This window comes from Vanellus vanellus, assembly GCF_965231255.1.
Source record: "Vanellus vanellus genome assembly, chromosome: 2".
Classification (NCBI taxonomy): domain Eukaryota; kingdom Metazoa; phylum Chordata; class Aves; order Charadriiformes; family Charadriidae; genus Vanellus; species Vanellus vanellus.
The window spans coordinates 86,326,222-86,348,848 of NC_138906.1; the positions used below are offsets into that span (position 1 = coordinate 86,326,222).

At 38.2% G+C, this 22,627-nt stretch overlaps 1 protein-coding gene across 2 annotated transcripts in view; it reads left to right on the plus strand.

Annotated features, from left to right (window-relative positions):
- CDH18 (cadherin 18) overlaps positions 1-22,627 on the plus strand; it is a gene marked incomplete at its 5' end in the record, with an annotated part of 181,999 nt that overhangs the window by 32,940 nt on the left and 126,432 nt on the right. For both annotated transcript variants that reach the window (XM_082499635.1, XM_082499636.1), the window contains 2 exons: positions 10,643-10,937; positions 18,470-18,589. In XM_082499635.1, the coding sequence (XP_082355761.1) occupies positions 10,643-10,937; positions 18,470-18,589 (415 nt within the window). The remainder of the gene's footprint in view (positions 1-10,642; positions 10,938-18,469; positions 18,590-22,627) is intronic.

The window sequence follows — 22,627 nt, forward strand, 5'->3', positions numbered from 1 at the left end:
ATGCCCACCCTACAACAAAGGTCTCCTTTCAGCCTCCTTTTCTCCAGACTAAACAACCCCAGTTCCCTCAGCTGCTCCTCATAAGACTTGGGCTCTAAACCCTTTACCAGCTTTGTTGCCCTTCTTTGGACATACTCCAGCCCCTCAATGTCTTTCTTGTAGTGAGGGGCCCAAAACTGAACAAAGTATTCAAGGTGAGGCCTCACTAGTGCCAAGTACAGGGGGACAATCAATTCCCTAATCCTGCTAGCCACACTATTTCTGACACAAGCCAGGATGCTATTACCTTCTTGGCCACCTGGGCACACTACTGGCTCATATTCAGCCAGCTGTCAGCCAACACTCCCAGGTCCTTTTCCACCAGGCAGCTTTCCAGATGGTCTTCCCCAAGCCTGTAGTGTTTCATGGGGTTGTTGTGACTCAGGTGGAGGACTCAGTACTTAGCTTCGTTGAATCTCATAAAATTTGCCATGGCCCATTGATGCAGCCTGTTCAGATCCCTCTGTAGAGCCTTCCTACCATCAAGCAGATCAATGCTCCTACCCAACTTGGTGTTGTCTGTAAACTTACTGAGGGTGCAGTCGATCCCCTGGTCCAGATCATTGATAAAGACGTTAAACAGAAATGGCCCTAATATTGAACCCTGGGGAACACCACTTGTGACTGGCCACCAACTGGATTTTACTCCATTCACTGCAACTTTTGGGCCTAGCCATCCAGTCATTTTTTTACCCAGGGAAGAGTATGCCTGTGAACAGCCAGTTTCTCCAGGAGAATGCTGTGGGAAACAGGTGTCAAAGGCTTTACTAAAATCCAGGTAGATGACATCCACAGCCTTTCCGTCATCCGCTAAGTGGGTCACCTTGTCCTAGAAGGAGATCAAGTTAGTCAAGGAGGACCTACCTCTCATAAACCCATTCTGACCGGGCCTGATGACCTGGTTGTCCTGTATGTGCTCCATGATGGCACTCAAGATGATCTGCTCCATAACCTTCCCCATCACTGAGGTCAGACTGACAGGCCTGTAGTTCCTCTGATCCTCCTTTGGGACCTTCTTCTAGAAGGCCATCACATTTTCTAACTTCCCGTTAATTCTGACCTCCCCGGTGAGCCAGGACTGCTGATAAATGATGGAAAGTGGATTGGTGTGTACTTCCGCCAGCTCCCTCAGCACCCTTGGGTGAATCCTATCTGGTCCCATAGATTTGCCTTTTAGCACTGCCTCCTGAGGGACTCTGTCAGTCAGGTCCCTAAAGAGCACAAAGGACCTCTGGAGGTCCCTCTGGAGGTCCAAGGTAGCAGTTCTGCTAACTCCCCTCTACTTCTCCAAGAATCATTTCATGATCACTAAGCCCAAGACAGCCTCCAACTGTCATATCACCCACCCACCGTTCCTTCTCTGTTCAGAAGCCACAGATCCAGCAGGGTACCTTCCCTAGTAGGCTCCCTCACCAACTCTTTCAGGAAGTTATCTTCCACACACTCCAGGAACCTCCTAGTCTGTTTCCTCTCTGCTGTATTGTATTTACAGCAGACATCTGGTAAGTTGAAGTCCCCCATGAAAACAAGGGCTAGTGATTGTGAGACTTCTCCCAGTTGCTTATAGAATATTTTGTCTGCCTCTTCATCCTGGTTGGGTGGTCTACGACAGATTTCCACGATCATATCTGCCTTGTTAGCCTTCCCCCTGATTCTTACCCATAAACAATCAACCCTGTCTTCACCATCATTACGCTCTAGACAGTCAAAACACTCCCTAACACGCCAGGCTACCCCACTGCATCACCTTCCTTGCTTATCCCTTCTGAAGATTTTATAACCATCCATTGCAGCATTCTAGTTGTGCAAGTCATCCCACCGTGTTTCCATTATGGCAACTATATCATAGTTTTCCAGCTCCTCCTGTTTGTTTCCCATGCTGTGTGCATTGGTGTAGATGCACTTCAGTTGGCTATTGATCCCACCACCTCTTTTCGGGGAGAAGCCCTAATTCCTATGTGACCATTGTCAGGTGCTTCCGTGGTTTCTAACACATCAATAACCCTTGCATCTTTGCTGCCACATGGATCTCCATGCCCTACCTCCACTGAGATATCAGACCGAAGGACCTCACTAGCACGCCATCCCTCAAATATTGGCATGCCACCCCAGGCTTATCTCTAGTGAGCCTGGTTTTATCCCTTTCCCCTTGTGATATGACAGTCAAGCACTTATCTTACACTAATATCTTCTGGTCATTCCACATAAGTATCACTGTAGATGAGCATTTCATAGAATCATAGAATTGTCTAGGTTGGAAGAGACCCTTGGGATCATCGAGTCCAACCATCTACCCTACTCTACAAAGTTCTCCCCTACACCATGTCCCCCAACACCACATCTAAACGTCTCTTAAACACATCCAGGGATGGTGACTCAACCACCTCCCTGGGCAGTCTATTCCAATGCCCGACCACTCTTTCTGTGAAAAATTCTTTCCTAATGTTCAGTCTAAATCTACCCTGTTGGAGCTTGAAGCCATTCCTTCTTGTTCTGTCATTAATTACCTGTGAGAAGAGACCAGCACCAACCTCTCTACAGTGTCCTTTCAAATAGTTGTAGAGAGTGATGAGGTCTCCTCTCAGCCTCCTCCTCCTCAAACTAAACGGTCCCAGCTCCTTCAACCACTCTTCATATGATTTGTCTTCTAGGCCCTTCACCAGCTTCGTTGCCCTGCTCTGCACTCGCTCCAGCACCTCGATATCTCTCTTGTATTGACGTGCCCAAAACTGGACACAATACTCAAGGTGCGGCCTCACCAGTGCTGAGTACAGGGGCACAATCACCACCCTACTTCTGCTGGCCACGCTATTTCTAATACAAGCCAGGATGCCGTTGGCTGTCTTGGCCACCTGGGCACACTGCCGGCTCATATTCAGCCGCTTGTCAATTAGAACCCCCAGGTCTCTTTCTGCCAGGCAGCTTTCCAGCCACACTTCCCCAAGCCTGTAGCACTGCATGGGGTTATTGTGGCCCAAGTGCAGAACCTGGCACTTGCCCTTGTTGAAACTCATACCATTGATGTTGGCCCAATGATGGGATAAAGGGATAATTCATGGGATAAAGGCGGTGTGCTTCCACTCTGAAACAGCTGTTCTGGCTATAGAGAGTACTGGGGAATGACAAGTCTTGTTTTGTTGACTGTTTAAAAATAATCTTTTTTCAAGTAAGACCCAAACAAAAAAACCAACTTAATTTCAGACATGTTTTAAAGTAATGGTTCAATGACCTATGGTCATTTAGCTCTGGGACCTGCAAACAAGTAAGTTTACGTAATTATACTTTTAGAAAACGTTGGTTAGCATGTTCTGCAACAGGATGCCTGTCCAGCTCTTTAAAACCTGTAAAACAAATATGCTGTGTAAATCCTACTTTCTTTAAAAAAATAGTAGTTTCCATGCTCATCATAGCACTTCCCCAAGTAAAAGATGTCTGAAATGAAAGCCTACTGCTGGGAAGAGAGTTCAGATGAAAACTTCAGCAGAGTGGAAGTATTTTTCTTCTATATTGATTTAGACACATAGTATACTGGAAGTACAATTTTGGATTCTATTTGTCTTGAAAATATATAGTGTTCTTTGAAAACAAAACAACAGTTTTATACATGTTTATTGCGTTGGTTTAGGTTTCCATTTTCTATTTTTCTTGTCATTCACTGGAGTCCTTTTGTAGAGAGAGAAAATAGGAGCTAATGTTGACCACTTGTATCAGCTTTAGTACACCTGATGCTATTTCAGATGTGATTACTTATGCACCTGCGTACATCTGCCATTACCCAATCTCCCCAAAAGCATCAGCAAAGGAGTGGACTTCAGATAAGCACATCTTGCAAGAACAGATATTTGCATGCTGTAGTGTTATACTATGAAGTTAATACTGTTTCAGTTGTGTTTTTCTTGGATGATTGCAATCCAATTATTTTTTTCTATCTCAGAAAACCCATTCAGCAGATGGAGGCAATTGCAATTCTGTATTTTCTTCCTCTGCTTGACAAGGGTGTGAAATAGCTTCTTCTCGATTTGTGGGCACTGCTATGGATAACACAGTTATCTCCTGGGCTAATGATTCCCTCTGAGAATTCCATCAAAAGGTGTGACATTGCCCAGAGCGGTATATTTCATTAAAACATATTTTATAGCTCAGACCAAAGGAAGCCAGTCTGCGGCAAATCTGAGGACACATTAACTGTGTAGGCACAATGAACATTTCAGTAGTATCAGCTAGACTCGGATTTTGCAGTGTGCACCATTCAGAATAATTTTATATGCGGTTCTTACTATTGCTAAGTGATTGTATCGTTTCTTTTAAATTACATGTTGTGTTTACATAAACATCAAAGGAAGTGAACGTGATTGCAGTTCTTATTAGAGAGAAGTTTAAAATATTTCATACTCAGTGTTTTAGTGTTGTACCATCCATTCTTTATACACATCTACCTTTTGATGTTTTTAGTGAAGCATTAAATAGTTCTGCGTAACAAAAGTAAAGTAACGTGTGCATTCTTTTTTAATATATTCTCCTATGCTTTACTAAAGCTCATAGTTCATGTTGTTTGGGAATAATTTTGTCATTACTGTAGGTTGGACATACATTGGTAGACTTTGCTGTGGTAGTGTTGTGCTGGCGCCCTCTTGTTTGGTTAAACTGGTTGGCAATGACAACAGAATTGAGAAGAGGAGGTTCTGCTGCTCTCCTTGAAAGAATGTGCTGGTCCCCAAACAAAAGAGAATACTTTATTCAAACAATATAATGGTGGTGTCACTACCAGAACTCAGGTCTTGCTTTTGGAATTCGGTGCATATTATTTTTATTGCTTATGATTTGTCAACAATGAGTTCTAAGTTAATTCTATGCAGTTATTTCAAAATAATTTAATTTTATATGTACATAACCACTTCTACTCTGATTAAGTTCATTAGGTTAGTGCAACAGTTCTTGATTTTTTTTCAAATCAGCTTCAGATTTGAATTTATCGTGTGTATGGGAATCTCTTAATAAAATTCTGTTTTCAACAGAACAGCACATATCTTATATCCAGATTTAAGAATTTATTGGTAATCCAATTAAAATGCTATAAAAGACATTACTAGTCCCCTTAAAATGCCACCCACACAACACACCAAGAATCCAAATTTTTCAGTTAAAGCAAACAGGGGGAACTACTCGCACAATTAAATCACTAATAGACAACTGTTCTACTTTACAACTACCCTTCTTATCCAGGCTTCTTTCTCGTTCTTCTGGTCATTCATGGTTTCCTGGTCACAGCTTATTTTCCTTAGGCAAGCACAGGGGAGCATGTGATGTAAGCATCCCATGTTCCTAGCAGGAGCGGGGTGTTGGCTCATTTTTTTTATCTGCTTTGTAGTACTTATTGATGTGCTTCTTTCCCATTGGTCCCCGCTTCTATACTGTTCGGTCGTTTCTGCTTATTTGTGGTCATTTGCTTGACTTTAGACAAGGATGTATGCTTAAATGTTTGGATGTATGATCTGGCTAAGCATTAGTTAAAACAATTAAGTGAAAGACGTATGAAGATGAAGTGTAGTGAATAAGGCCGTTAGCTAACCAGTAGCCACCTGACCATTTGGTTTTGCAATTAGGCTTTAGCCACCTGATCACTTTGGAGTTACTAGCAGTTAGAATACAGTATTAGCTGGGCAATAAACCTACAATCTGTGCATTCATTTTACAGCAGTTCATATTTTGGTGCATAAAATTATAAGTATTTAAAGACTCGTAGTATCAAAATTAATGTAAGAATGTAAAGAAAACTCATTAACTGAAAAGTTTAGTATACCTCTTCAAATTACCTTTGGGTAATGTAGCCCTTCTGCAGTATGTGCAGGAACACTAGAAAGTTAAGCGTTTAAATAGACTGATAGAAGAAAAATGTTTAAGTCTTAGCAAAACAAGGACACCTTGGTTGCTATTCGGTTGCTAAATCGGTCATACGCTACTGATATAGGCTAGTTAAAGATTGAGGAACCATCATAAATCATCCTGAATCCAACCTGTTATTAAATATGTCAAGAAGTGGAGCCCACTGGGTTGATAAAGGTGACATTCCAGATATGCTCTTCAGCTGTTATTTTCAGTTTCTTCTTTCCCTAAAAATTCAGAGAAATAAAGACAGGAATAATGCCCAACAGGGGATGAAAATTAAATACTTTTTGGTAGTTTCTGGTTGTGGACAGATTCAGAATATTTAACAGATATGTTCTTGTTAGGAGCATAACTAAATCAGCAGTGATAAATAATGTTTTCAGAAGTCAGCCCATCACTTAGGATAGAAACCGCATTTCCACAAGGAATTCAGAAGCCTCCACTGGCTGGAAGTTGGCAGGGATCAGAGATGGTGCCATCAGGGAGCAGCAGAGTTGGGCAGATCCCTGGGGCTGGGACACTGGGGACTCCTCCAGGTGGGCCATGGCAGGGCCAGCCAGGAGCAGGGCAGGAAGAGGCCACTGGGCATCTCCCTGAGGATGGGGACAGGCTGAGGCTGCGACAGGACGTGATCCCTCAGGTGGGCCTGGCTCAGCAGGTCCAATGGGCATGCAAGGCAGGGCTCTGGGGAGCTGGAATGGCTCCTGCGGGGGCTGCAATGAGGTCCTAAGCCGTGGGCAGGGTTGGGGGACCCCTGGGGAGCTAGGGAGGGCTAAGTGGTAAGTGCAAGCTGTGTTAGTCTTTACTGGTTAACTAAGCAAAGTATTGGTCTGCAAAGTTATTTTTAAAATAGGGTTTGGGGTCTAAGGTGAGATTGCTTAGGGGAGCAACTTGAAACAATTTAAAAAGGAAAAAAAGAAGCTGCTTTACGTAGCAGTTAAAACATTAGTATCACAGATCAATATATAATCATTAGATGAGGTGGGACTGTCAGAAACTAAGACCTACTGAAAGACATTTTCAGTTATGTTTTCATAGTCGTAGATAAAACCTCTAGTACAGAAATCTGAAAGCTGTGTTCTAATGTTTGGCATATTTCCCTTGTATTTCTTTTCAATGCTCATCTCAACATTATGAGTAATCATGTTTCAGTTTGTCATGTGTTTGTATTTCTTTTTAAATTAAGAGACTCCCGCAATGTTCCAACTTTCTGTCCCTGACTAGCACAGTAGGGGAAACAATAACACCACATTTTGTGTTTATCTAAGCTATTTATTCACATTACTACAGCATGTGAGTGACTCATCTTGCACTAGTTGTTGGCAGAGGTGGTGGCATCTCATTGAAATGAAATATCCACAACCTTTCTAGGGATCTGGGTTGAGATGACATCCCCAGGTCACTCAGGTTAGGTCTGAACTGGTTAACAGAACATGGGTTGGCTTGAGTCTGCATTGCTTAGTGGCATCTCCTTCTTTGTCAAATTAATCTGAAAGAGAAATAGTTACAGCAGTCCCAAGTAGAGAGAGTACCCTGTTGTCCAGCTAGATTTTACTCCCTTGCTGTTTGTATAAATCGTTATAGACACAGCTGCAGAAATACAGTCTCCCAAACCATGTATTTGTAACCTAAGTGGTGAATTGCCTTTATTCTACTTAGGAATGCTTTTAAGGAATAAACCACCTGTTGTGGAGATGATTTCATAGTACACAGGGAAAAGAAAGAAATACACCATGCTCAGGAACATGAATCTCATTAATCTGGGAGGCATTGTCTTAAGCAGGGATTCCCAGGGGCTCTCTTGAGGAAAATACATATTGCAAATAAGCATTTGAGAGAAGCCTTGATGTTTTTCTACTTGGGCCAATTTGTACTGAGATGGAAGTATTAAAGAACACAAACCATTATTTAATCTTTACTTTACAGAAAAACCAAAATGTAAACCAACTCACAAAGGAAAAACCCTTTTGTTATGCAGTAAAGTGCTATGCAAAATCCTCCTATGTGAATTTTAAATTCAGCGTTAGAAATTAAAAAGCATAAATCAAAGTGTTATATTTAAAACAATATAATAAATATCAGGAAGTAGGGAAGCAGGAACTTCTCAGCTTTCTCGTTTTCAGTTGTTGCCTTACAACTGCAGTGTAAAAGACCCAGTTGCAAATTGAAGGCTTTCAGTGTTTATTACCAGATAATTTTCTTCTAATGACATTCCTGCTTGCATTTTTTAATTGAAGTTTCTTGGGTAACATGATGCTTAGAGGGAATAACATATAATTGGTTGGCCGTGCAGTCAGCTGAGAATCTTTTTGTGTTTCTTAACTTTTATTACTTGTTAGATGTAAAAGCCCTCTGGCTCAAAATGTACCTGGATTTTCTTCATCGATGACAAGTACAAATAGTTGTTTCTTCACAACAAGAAGTATCTAATGTTATGAATTTTTCTGAATGCTCCATGCATTTTGTGCTATCACAGTGAATTTCTGAATGTCCCTTTCTGCAGCATGGTATTGGAATGCCATGTCTATGTTAATATTTGGGCTTTTTGAAGAAAGCTTACTTCTTAAATTCTACAGCCATTCTTTATTCCATTGGTTTCTTACCTATCTGTGTAACCAATTTCTTAATTGGTTCATAATTTCATAATTCTGGTTGTGAGTACAGTGATTTTTGCTGGGATCTCTATGTGGTATACCTGAATAAGCTTTTACATATATGCATGCAGAGTTAAAAGGAGAGAATGAGGACGGAGATTCTTCTGATCTTTTTCAGTTTGGGATGGTTTTAACTTGAATTCCTCATAGCTTCATAAACTCAGCAAATTTGTCACTTTCCTGGGCATAAGAATTTTCTCCTGGGTTTCTTGTTGGTTTGTTGTGTTTTTGTTTTTTTTTTTTTTTTCATAAATTCGAGACAGTCTTTCTGAGGCAAATGTTAGCATTTGCAAACATTAACACTTAGGAATCATTCTATCAAAAAAGGAATATGCAGCAAGAGAAAAGCAATTCTGATTGTTTCTGAAAAATTAGAATACCAGAATACCCACTATTCTTGTTTTTAGGAATAAATCACTTCAAAGAACATTTTGACTTCATAGGAATTTTGGGTCCTTGGCATTTTACATTAAGTGAATTATTCCTTTGTTAATATAATACTGTATTACTCTGAGGATAAGAAGAGAAGTAACCAGGATTTTGCTCATCACTGCTCTAAACGAAAGGTGTAAGATTGTCCTGGTGTCCTATAAAGGCAAAGCCAAGCAAACAGACCCTTTTTCGGCTTCTTTCTTTCTTCCATTTTCAAAATAAAAATAAGTGGGTCCACAGTGGTGACCCAGGTGTTTTTTTGGTTATTCGGTCAGATCTTCTTGTGGCTCAGATTAGTATATGGTGCATTGACTGCAGTTACATTGAAGTTTGTGTGAGCTGACAGTCTTAATTTTATTAGACTTCCCCCTCCCAACTTCCCCTACAGGACAAGATTATAAATTATATGTGACAGCATAATCTCATAGAGTTAATGCACAAGATGAAAAATGCCATCAACCCCCATATGCTTCCTCCCTTTGCTCAGATTCTATGCAGAAACTTAGTAATGCCACCTTGCAGATATTGAGAGATAGTCAGGGTAGTGGGATAAGAATAAGAATGAGTGAGTTCTTAAAATTAGAAAGTTTCCCTCCTGATTTAACATCACAGTATAACTGCACAATACCTGAGACTGTTCGTTTCTGCATTATCACTTTGTTCTCATTGTGCACCTCAATAAATACATTCTGTTCTCAAAGTCATTTTAAAGAAAAAAAAAAACACAAAGCTTCTCAATCTATGAAAAAATCATCCCTCCTTCTCAGAGAACACGTGTTAATTTTTAATCTAAAGAGGTAATTCTTTAAAGTCAAGTTAGCTGTTTCATGTTATCTCTTAATACACAAGGTTACTTAGCGACTTTTCCTTCCCCCTGCCCCCAATAAATATAAAATTTATTCCGCGCGAGGAGAGGTATAATATAATTAATGTATATTTTATAGCACAGAGTGTATGTTAGGAACAATGAAAATGCTGGAAGTATCAGCCAAAGTTAATTAGTTCATTATAAATAATTTAAATACAAGCAAATTAGGAGACTTCCTAACAAACTTTCTAAAACAAATAAACAAAACCCAGAGAAAGTGGCTGTTTTGTTGAGGGATAGAGTAATCCTGTACAGACGTCTGTCACTGACACACTACACAGTTTCCTTTTGCAGTAGATGATGCTGTCCTTGGGGCCATAGGAGATAACATAGGTGGTGGGACTGAACTACAGTTGTTGAAGCAAACAATCCTCAGTGTGACTGCTTCAGGCTTAGTGTTTAGGCAGAGTTTCTAGCAATGAGTGCTGTAAGATAACTACTAGAAAGACTAAAGCCAAGCCAAAATACAGTAAAACCCACCCCAGTTACTAGAGTATTATTGGCTTAGGAAGTTTTCTAGGATGCATGTAGAACCCAAGACTTCCCAGCTTACAAAATGAACTATGCTAGGTGGAAATGACCCTGAACAAAATGATTGACTTGCCAGAAATAGCACATGAGGAATTATGCAAGAGGTGGGAAGGTTAAAAACTAAGTAGAACAGTGCTAACAGAAATATTATATTTTTATATCTGATGTGCAATAACCTTTAATGAAATTTAATATGTCGTTTTATATGATTTTATGTGTATATATTCTACAGCTGCACTCCAATTCCGACAAAGGTGATGGATCAGTCAAATACATTCTTACTGGAGAAGGGGCGGGGACTATATTTATTATTGATGACACGACTGGAGACATCCATTCAACCAAAAGCCTAGATCGAGAGCAGAAGACACACTATGTGCTTCATGCCCAAGCTATTGATAGACGGACAAACAAGCCACTCGAGCCTGAATCTGAATTTATTATCAAAGTGCAGGATATCAACGACAATGCACCAAAATTTACAGATGGACCGTACATTGTTACTGTGCCAGAGATGTCTGAAATGGGTAAGGAAAACAAATTGTTCTATTCAACAATCTTTTAACAGGTGAAAATGCCACATACTCTTTGACAATGTTATGACACCTTATCGTATCGTTGATTGTATGTAAAAGATATTACAGCTGAAAAGAGATGATAAGGAAGTATCAAATGCAACCTTATATGTTACTTGGGACATTCATATTAAGGAAACAGCACACACACACACTAACAGACATTCCTGGGCAAATGGTACTTTGCAGTCAAGAAACAAGATGTATTCATATATCTTTATTCAACTACACACTTTATGGCATTCTCGTATGTCTACATGAGTAGTCTATGCAATTCACAGAATGAAACAAATACAAAGGAACAGTAGTTTTCTAGATTATTTTAGATCATAGTCTCATATGTTTATTTACCTTTATTAAGTTTCTTCTAAAGTGAACCGAAGTTCAAAAAAGTACTGATCTTTGGTTTTCCCCGTTAGAAATGTAGTTCAGATGTTGTTATTCTTTGAGGTGCTACATTATGCAGTCAGTTTTCTTTATTTATTGCTTGTCTGGTGTTAAAATTAGTTTATAGCTTTCCAATAATATCACAACATCAAAACTGCATGACTAGTTTAGGATAGACAGATGGAAATACAATTTTTGTGCTAGGGGTTTTTTTTTAAGAAAGCTTAAACTGTGATGGCTGGTTGTTGTGAAATATGTCTGCTGTCTTTTATTACTGAATGGACAGTAGAGATAGTTACCTCATGAACACACACTTTTCCCTTTCTCCCCAAATCCTTACACATCCCATCTAGGAAACAACCTTCAAGTCCAAGACGTGTCTAACTTTCCAAAGTGAAAAGCAGATAATTTGTTCTTCTCTCCTCTCTGTTTGTCTAATAGGCACGTGATAGAGTTTAACTTCTGCAGAGTAGAATTTTAAAAATTCAAAGGGAGAAATAGTAAAATACATGTAGTTACTCAACTCATAAAAATATTGATCATACATATAAGAATGAATGACTATTGTCATTGAATCTTAATGGTTTGTCATCATTTGATCGCTTTGAATGTTAATGATAACTCATATGAATAGACCAGAAAATAACAGAAGTGTTATGTGCCATACTGGAAAAGTCAGATACAATGCTTTGTTAATATAATTATTTTGGATGGGAGGGGACCTTGTACAACTTTCCTGGTGTAGATAGGCGAAATTAATTTTAAATTGGGAATCTGCATTTGGTTCATCTTATACGGTACCACCTGACATTATTATGCCGAGTTCAGACATACATGGTTGTGTAATGAGGGAAGTTTAATCTGTTTGTGGAAGTCTGCATACTGTTTGAACTAACTGCATACAGTTTCACCGTATGCCAAGAAATCTTTCATGTGCAGAGACTAAACAGGCCAAAACCACAGCTTCCATTACAGATATGCATAGTAAAAATAGTGCATTCCAAACACATCTACAGTTCTTTTCTTGCATATACAAATGAAGTGTGGCTTACGAAATATTTGCGAACAAGTGCATATAACAGGATATGTTTTTAATGTAGGATTTTCTATTTTAACCATCTAAGCGTACTATCGCAATTATTCCCACGAGAAATTTATGGAAGTACAGAAGGGCAGTATTTCTATGGGTAATGTCATAACACCAGGACTATTTAGGCAATGCATCTTTGTATGACAGTGAGGGGATAGAGCATACAGTAAGAATATCGTGGGCTTGTATGAAACCTCTTCAATAGTCTTTGATAATTCACTGTGGCACAAAGCTTTATGGTTAGAATTGTGGTTCATTTCAGTAACATCTAAGCTCTTATCTCAGTTGTCTCTCATCACATGTCTCTCACTGTCTTAATGTGAAATTCATTTCCTTTATCGACTGTCTCCAAAAATGCATAACTCTGTCTTCCTCTTTCTTCAGTTTCCTTTGTCTTTAATGGAGACCATTTTAATTAATTGATTATTTTTTCCCCTGTGGAAGCCTTTTATTTTCTGCATAGGAGGAAAGACAGTGAAAGGAAATCAATGTCATCCTCAAAGTCAAAACCAGCTAATATAATCACTTTTTATTTGTTCATTCTATTTATAAAAGTTATCTTTTTTTCATGCTCTCAGAATGTAAGGTTCTTACATAGATGTTAGTCGCAATTCTGTAGTAGTCCGAATCTTGGTATTACTGTATAACTACCTTATACAAGTTACTGTTTTTCAAAGAACAATTTGAATAGTTAGTCTGGGATGGCAATTTGGGTTATAAACCAGAGTGGGTTATGGTAAACCAAGGAAGATTTAGTCATAAAATAAAGCATTAATGCATATGTTTTATAAATGAAATACTTTACTGTTTGTACCTGAGGTAAATCATTAAAATTTCTGTTCCCCAAACCTTTCCTGTTGTGTGAATAAAACTGAATTTTCATATCCTGCGATACCGGCAATCTGCTGTAGGTATACATTATATTTTCATTAGAAATTTATGATCATTTTCTTTTTCCCTTATTGATTTGTTTGTGTTTGTTGCATACTGAAAGCATTTTATTGTCTGCAGTCTCAGGAAAACTAATTCTATTATTGCTTCCACAGGATACATTCTTTCTGTCAAATAATCAAGATCCCTACGCCATTTTTATTAGTTCTGTAATTAGCATGTTTTTTGACATTTAGCTGTGGACTCTATACATAACTGAACTTCTTGTTGTTATTTTATGAATTCCTAAGGATGCTTCATTACTTCAAAAATTTGTTTCACTTTTTTACATGCACATTTAAAGAATTTTCAATGTTCTTGTCTTTCTGCAACAGCACTCAGACTGAGTGGCAGGTGGTATTTTTGATCTCATTATGCTGTTTATTTTCAGCTGCAGGTTCCTACCTGTCTCCCCTAGAAGTTAGCTGGTATTTTTCCCACAAGTTGAAACTTTCTTGTTCTACTTCTAAAAGCTGTAGGACCTTTATGGCTTTTTTTTTGTAGGTCGCTGACAAGCAAGTACAGGTAATTTTTGTTAAATTATTTTCCAAATATTAGATCACAGTGTTCACTGTGGCGCAAAGTGAACATATTATTTATGCTCTATGTACTATGCTGAAAGAGCTGAAAGAAAACACGTATTCCTTGCCTTCCCTGAACCTTTTTCCTAAAAGTTGGCTCAAGAACCAAGGTTTACATCTGAAAAGATTTCTTCTGCAGTGTAAAAAACTCAGTCTTATTGAGAGCTATAACGATGCTCTGTTTTAAGGTTTATGAGTCATCATTATCTAAATGTAAAAGGAAATAAAAACCTTTTTTTCAGTCAGTAAAAGCCTTCCACATCTGCTCATTTTCAGAGAGTTTCAAAATGAGTGAAATAATTGCATGTTAAATTTTCTAGTGTTGAGATCATGTATAAGAAGAGTGTTCCCCATAAATTATACTTAGGAAATTAACAGACACTCTGGACTTTTCTGAACTTCTTTCCAGGGTATTATAATGTGAGGTAGTCATAATTTCAGATAATCTGGAAGACAATATTTGTGGTGTTCATAAATATGATTTGTGTGAGAAGTGCCTATTTATCTTCCTGTGTTGATTGATTTTTTTTTTTCTTCTAATGAAGATAGTTGACAAAAAAATATTGAGATTTTCTATGGTGAGGACTTGGATCAGTAATACAGTCACTGGACTCGAAGTGTTGATTTCCTGGTGAAATCACTATTTTCTAATGTAGAAGGAAACTAAAAAATGTTGTGTAGACTTGTTAGTGTTTAAGACAATTTTAAGAATTAGTTTAGTTAGGCAGGAAATCCTTGTGTTCATTAAACTTCACCTTTTTTTTTTTTTTCAGTTCTTTTACTCTTTGTTCAATATTGATCCATTTGAGATTTTAACAGTGCAGCAAACTATGGAAAGTCATGCATACAGATTTGAGTTCTCAACAGACATGTTTTATTGAACTGCCTCATTAAACATTAAGAATTTGTCTTCAGAGAGACAGATTGAAGTATTTCCCTTCAGCTTTTCCTTGATATATAACTTTACAAATTTTTTTTATTGTAAACATATTTAAAAAAAAGAGATAAACAAAAGAGGCTTTGAAATAAAACTACAATTTGATTTCCCAAATGAAATGATCCTTATTTTTGATAACAGAAAAAAGGCAAAGCTTATAGAGTGGTGTTCAGAGCATATAGATATATTTTACAGCTCTGTATAAAGCACTAGCTAAGAAAACAGAATTCCCAATATGTGATCTCTAAACTGTAGCGGGAAATCATGTGGAATGGTAGTTGTATTCTGAGTAAGCAGAGCCTCCACTTTGGGGAAAAAAGCCTTTTTTATTGCCTAACTGGAGTGTCAAAATGCTTTCATAGCACAATTTTGAGCTTTTCTTGACAGGCCCTTTCACAGTAGGTTAGTGAATAAAGTATGGAAGGTATGCCTCTGGGTCTGATGTTCATATCTGTTCTGAGGTCTCCAGGGAAATTAGATCCTTATTTTTGTATTAGATTATTTTCTTCAGAATGCTTAACATTGAAAATAGCAAGTCAGCTTTACTGTATACTTTCCCATCTAAATCCTGCATTACACATAGCTCAACAGCAAAAACTGATGCTGCATCTGAATGGTACAAATGTATGTGGAATTGTGATTTGTCTGTCATGTTGATGGGCTGAATGATGTTAACTTTGAAAGGAGTAATTGGAAGGTAAAGGTACCCTCTTTACCTTTTTTCTTTCAAGATATTCTAACCTGCAGCTTTCACAAGCTGCCTTTTCTCTTGACTCAGAAATCAGGCAAGAGTTAGGCAAAAGGCCAGTATATCTTACAAGATCCTGAGCATGCTTGTGTAATACAGTGAAGAAGTTAAGCATCTGACAAGCTACGTTGCACTGAAAGAGGGTTTAAGAGGTGAGGTGGGGGGTGAGTTAAAACTTGTGATTCTCAGTGTTCTTTTAGATGGAAAAAGAACACTTTGACACTGTTCAATACTATTCAATACCAAATTATTATTATCAGGTGTTTCTTAGGAGAGAGATATAGATGTATTAGAAAATCACTGTGGCAGATTTTAAGGTGTAATAGCATTCCATTCATGCTAATAGGACCAGTCAGCTTCTGATCTGAGATACGGCCTTTCATTAGCCCTGTTTCTTTGTCCAAAATCAATGAGCAATGCAAGCACTCAGATTCTATCCTCTACTTTTTAAAATACAGAGAGGAGAGAAGAAAGTCTCTGAAGAATGAGAGAACCGTGAAATCTCAGTATTTCTGATCTTTTTTGCTTCTGAAATAGCCAAAATCTGTTTATCCGTTGGTTTTCTAGAACTCTGGGAAAAAGTACAAATGGGAACTCAACCTGATGAGTAGGCAACTGTTGGGCCCTGTTTTCCTGGAAGCAGGAAAATCTAAAAAAGGCACAGAAGTTGCCCACCACTCTGGGTAACAAACTCTGTTAGGTGACTGACTATACCTATTGGATAGGTATGTTTTTGTTGTAGACAATTAAAAAAAAATAAATCACTGTGTATCAGTACCTTATTAATCTTTAATGATTCCACAAGATTCTAACATAAAATAATGAAGCCATGAATAAAGGTAAAACAACAAATTAGTGTGGACAGGCCTTCACCCTTGAGTACAAAAAGCTTAACTAGAAGACAGGAAGGTCACAGCTTTTCCATCTCAAATTAGAAACTATTGCCAAACTAGGCTACAGAAATACATCACTACAGTATTTAGATAAGCTATAGAATAGGGGAAAATATGTGTTTTCCGTTCTTTGAAGTGACCTGATACGGTTTGCAGGAACTCTTATTCTAAGTTTAGATAGCAAATAGATACGACTGAATAGTTTCCTAGAATATTTTAAGAAAATTACAGTAACTTTAATTCACATTTGTTTACGTTGCTACATAAACCCAAATACAGTAATATAGTCAGTTTTATCACTAACTCTTGAGTAACTATGAACAAAGTACTAGCTCCAGCTTGATTTTATTACAACATTTAACTTCAAATTCATTAAGGTATCCTTATATCTGCTGTGTGAATATATTTATCTATAAGACTGTATGCATTTGGGCTATTCAGAGACCAAAAGTCACTATATTTAAGTATGCAGACATGTTTGCTGTACCTTTTACCAAATTTCCAGTAGAGATACAAAAAGCAACTTTCGGTGTTCTAGTGTGGCACAAATGAATGAATAGTTTTTCAAAATGAAGAATCCAAATCTGCCAAGATTCACATGCTTGCTTTGCTGCACTTGAAGTGAGACTCCATAATTTTAGGTGTTTCTATTCCCACTGTACACTGAGGGTGTTCACGTTAACAAACAGTTCTGTGCAATGGAAATTGATCTATGAAGTTAAACAGTTGGAACTGAGGATCCGATGTCCACACCATGTGTTTTTGGGAAGTCTTATTTCAGAGTAGCTCTTGCCTGGTCTCTGAGACTAAATGCCCATTAGCAGTCATAATAAATCAGATGTGCTGCTAAAGAGCATCTTCTGGTTTAGTTTCGCCTGAAGAAATCTGGTTAGCATGCTCTGAAACTGTTCCATGAAGCAAATCAAAGTACGACAAGTGAGGGAGATCAAGGGATTCAATTCAAAAACACCCTTCTCAAAATAAGATGTGAACACCCCAGAGTGAAGGTGATGCTGCAGTGGTTAATTTAACTGAGAAGCCACTTTCAGATGCAGAATTACATGACAGCAGCCTGTTCTGTTATTATTATTCCCGTATTTTAATACTGGGCCAAAGAAGTATGTAGAAAGCAGTGTCTATAGAAGGATAAACAAGTGGGATAAAGACTGAACCTTTAACTTGCCAATTTTTCATTTACTGATAACAAAAAACAATAATCATTAGATGTCTCAAAAACTGAAGTAAAATGTAAAATCATTTGTCTCTGTTCTACTTGTGCAGTACTTACGCATTTTATTTGGTACAAAGTGTTACTCATAAGTTATCCCACTTAGTCACATGCTAGAAACTGTGATTTTATTTTTCTAAGGTTGTTTATTAACCGTATACAAATATTTGTCTTTTGAACTCCTTATCTTTCTAATTTGGAACCATTGTTGGAATTCCAACAAGGTTCTAGTAGTTATTTCATTTTCAGATCTTTGATGCCTTCCTATAGCTAGATTTTTTTGATTCCCTTATTATCTTTTATTGATTTGGGGATGTTAATGCAAATTATTTTAAATATTCACTTCAACATTAATTTGTATTGTGGATGAAGATAATCCTGAAGTCCATAAATATGAGGAGTTCAGTAGTCTAAGCATTATCCAAGTTTGGGGTCTATATGTGTGAACATGCATAAATATGCATGCTATGTAGTTACTATTTATACTTATATATATGTAAATAAGTTACATATACAAATAGAAAGAGAAAGAGAAAAAACTTTTTTTCAAATGAATATAAATAGTTTACCTTAAAAATATAATAGGATAATAACATATAAAGAAAATGTTAGTAATCTTTCAATTGTAGAATGTGAGAACTTTAGAGGTTTCAAAAATGCATCTAAACTTTTACTTTCCTGTATATACAGGTACATCTGTTCTACAGGTGACAGCCACAGATGCAGATGACCCCACATATGGAAACAGCGCCAGAGTAGTGTACAGCATTCTTCAGGGACAGCCATATTTCTCTGTTGACCCTAAAACAGGTGGATATTTTATATTTCTGTCAGTGTGATTTGTCCAATATATTGCAATTAACTAAGTCTGGTAAATAAAAACAAATGTACAAAACACAGGTGGGTGGGGTTTTGGTTTTGGTTTTTTTTTTTAATTCTTTTTGTATCCTACTTCTTGCTTTAACACTGTGAAATTTAGGAGTTGCTGTTTTGCTAAATACTAAAATAAGCCTACTGTGTACAGAATTAATTCTGTATTATGACATGATGTGAGCCATTCAGCCAAACTGGAATAACACTTTTTCATATTTTCAATCCTCTGTTTAGGAAGTGACTCGAGTGTGCCTAATAAATTATGATTTTAAATGCTTTGTTTTGCCTGAAGGATAGGCTTGGGAGGATTATTGAATGTGTGCTTCAACACATATACCACAACAAATTAATATTATTCTTGTATTTATAAAACTGCAGTATTGCCATTTCACTGAAAACTTATTCTATGAGTCAAGAAGTAGAATGAGCTGAAATATTTATGCTTAAGCTCTATGCATTGCCCTCTTCTTTTTTCCACAAAGTGTAAGTTATGGGTAATGAATCCAAATTGGTTTCTTTAAAGAGAGCAGAAATATCTTTTGGGCATGGGGGTTTTTATTAGTTTTGGATTTTCTGAAGAGCACAATCTTAAATATTAATATGATGATATATTTTTAGTGCACCTTTATAGTCCTTAATAATGAGGAAATATAATTTAAGGAAGTACTTTTTTCATCTGAATTTTGTAAGTATTTTTCACTATCTGTATCAAAGCTTTAATATTGAGGGTAAAGAATGATATATAGCCATCCCTACACTTAACTGTAGGGAAGAATAATGATTTTTAAAATGTGCTAAAGTGAAGTGCCTCTAGTGTAAATAGTTTTCATTGTAATGTTTTAACTTTTAAGTGTCTTTGCTCTGTGGAACTTGGAGGTATAAGCTTGCTTCATTACAAAGAGAAGTGTATCTGTGCCATCTCAGCTAGCTTTGACATTAGGCCTCCTTTGAGTAAGAGGCTGGAATCGATGACCGCCAGAGGTCTCTCAACCTAAATTATTCCATGAATTTGTAAGCTCATGTTAGAAAGGCCTAAGAATGCAAAGCCTGACGGGATCACGTTGGAGGACAATATAAGGTGCTGGGAGGAAATCCTGATGCAGGCCTGTTCATACATAAGGTGTTTTGACTGCTGGCGTGCACCTTACCCAGCCACGTGTAAGTACAGTCTGGCAGAGTATTAGCTGGCACAGGCAAAAACCACTCCGAGGCATGTGTTAACAACTAAGAGTTACGGATTATCAGTGGTATAGTGCTTAAGCTCTCTATGTCCTTGTTTTGCTTAGAAATACAATGCTGGTCTACATTTCTGCTTCTGTTTTGCCACTCTGAGGTAATGGCCTGTATTTTTTATTTTGATAATGGTGTGGAACTTGTAATTCGGAGCTGCTATTCAGTCAGTTAAGAATCATAATGGATGTTCTCTGTATCACAAAATACAACATTATTGTTATATCACTGTATACTATAAAGAAAGAAGATGGGAGTGTATTTTCACTCCCCAAGCCTTAGGCTTTGACAGGGATTTAATAACACTTTATGAACTTAAACTGTTTTTAATATGTGTATAGAATCTGAAAATATTTCTGATACCTTAGTCTATTAAAATGGCAAAAGAATAAATACCTTATGAGGTAAGTTGATAGTGAAACAGTGAAAAAAACTGGAGAAGACTTTTTGATTTCCTAAGTTGTCTTTTTATAATTCCAGAATAGCAGTTAATTTAATTTGGCATGATATAATGGGAAGAAGTAGGATATTGGAAATGATGGGAAAGTCTTGAAGAATAGAGTGTTTCACTATGAAATTTCACTTTGAATCTCTGGGGTTTAAGGCTCTCATTTTCTAAAAACGTCACTCTTCTGAATTTGCAAGTATTTCTGTGACCTATTTCTCCTAAGGCTTGAATTGTTCAATTCCATCTTAGTCATATTTTATCTGGAAGTTTTCTGAATTTACTGTGACATGAAGAAACTTCCTTTACAAGAAAGAGGTAGAACAGCCAAAACAGGGGTAAAGACAGAGAAAGGTGCCAACGTTCATGACTGAATGTAATGTTTGTTAAGCCTAAGGATCTTTTATGGCTATCAGTAAAGCTTCTTGGACCTATAAGATGCAGGCATCAAGCTGTTCATAGCTCTAGTGTGAAGACTGATCTTAAGAAGTCTTCTGCTTCTAGCTTAGTGGTACTTAAACTTGTTTTTAAACAACTTACTATCTGAAGACTTTAAAATTATGGATTTTTAGGACTTTAGTTTAGAATAGTTTAAATAGGATTTTAGAATTCATACATCTAAAATGAAATAGCAGGCCAGCACCAAATTTCAAACTTAGAAGTACAAAAAAGTTGTGTTCTCAGCAGAAGAACATCTTTGTTAGCTTATCTGATAAAAGGCTCGTCTCTACACACCCCAAGGAATGCAGAGGTGCAGTGCCGGGAGAGTGATCCCCCTGCCCTAATTAGAGACTCAATCCTGGACTCATCCCAGGGATGTGCAGGAGATCCTCAGCCCCATGGGTTGGGCCTGAAACCCATCACGAGGGGTCAACAGGAGATGCTGTCCTGATCACCCTTCAGGCTACTGCTTACAGAGGTATGGGACACATTATGGGATGCAGGGAAGAGCGTCATGGCATTGTACTAGATTTATTCTAGGATTTTTAGAGGAAAAACCACAGGCAGGTAAAGGGAGGGATTGAGATGGATTAGGGAGGAAAAAACAAGGAAAAATAGAGGGATAAGGGGATCAAAGGGGCCAGTCCTGTGTAAACAGGCTCTTACTCAGTACTGTTGTCTAATCATGCCCTGTGCTTGATCAGCCCCCTCTGTCCTGTATCTTCTTATGCTCCACTTCTAACTGTTTTCCTAAGTAAAGGGACTCTGTATACATGGGCGTCTGGAGGTTTAAGTGCCAGCAACTGGAGCTGAACCATGGGTCAGAGAGTCCCATGTGTCTGGTCTGTGGTGCCAGCAAACTGGAGAGTACAGAGTGTGTGCGTATTGCATGCGTGTGAATGTCAGTGTGAGGTCACTACTGAGTATCAAGCTGAAGTAGCCAGCAAGTCGGTTGAGTGGCTTGGCTGCCAAGTATCCATGTGCCCAAAAGTCTGGGCCAGATACTGGAGAGACCAGAGGGTTCATAAGTGAGCTGTTGTAGGGGCCCAGCGGTCCAGACTGACTGCAGGAGCAACTCTATGGTCTGTGGGTTGACTGAGAGCCCTGTTTGCATCTGTATGTCTCTGTGCATGAGACAAGGGAATACCAGGGAGCCAGGAGCCAGCTTCTGTCTAGTCTGGGTGTCAAAGCCAGCTACTGAGCGCTCATAATCATAGAATCATAGAATGATTTAGGTTGGAAAGGACCTTAAAGATCATCTAGTTCCAACCCCCCTGCCATGGACAGGGACAACTCCCGCTAGACCAGGTTGCTCAAAGTCCCATCCAGCCTGGTCTTGAACACTTCCAGGGATAGGGCCTCCACAACTTCCCTGGGCAAACCTGTTTCAGTGCCCCAGCACCCTCATAGTGAAATATTTCTTCCCAATATCTAATCTAAATCTGCCCTCTTCCAGTTTGAAGCCATTACCCCTCATCCTATCACTAGATGCCCTTGTAAAAAGTCCCTCTCCAGCTTTCTCATAGGTGTGCTTCAGATACTGGAGAGCTTCTATAAGGTCTCCCTGGAATCTACTCTTTTCCAGGCTGAACAACCCCAACTCTTTCAGGCTGTCTGATCATCTTTGTGGCCCTCCTCTGGAACTGCTTCAACAGGTCCATGTCCTTCTTATGTTGAGGGCTTCAGAGCTGGACACAATATTCCAGGTGGGGTCTCACAAGAGTGGAGTAGATAATATAGGTAGTATAATGTATATGTGGGGGTGCCAGTGGGCATGCATGGTAACTAGGAGGCTGGATGGTCCGATGCCATTTACTGGATACACGTAGTGTCTGAGGCCCATTACTGGAGGATCCATA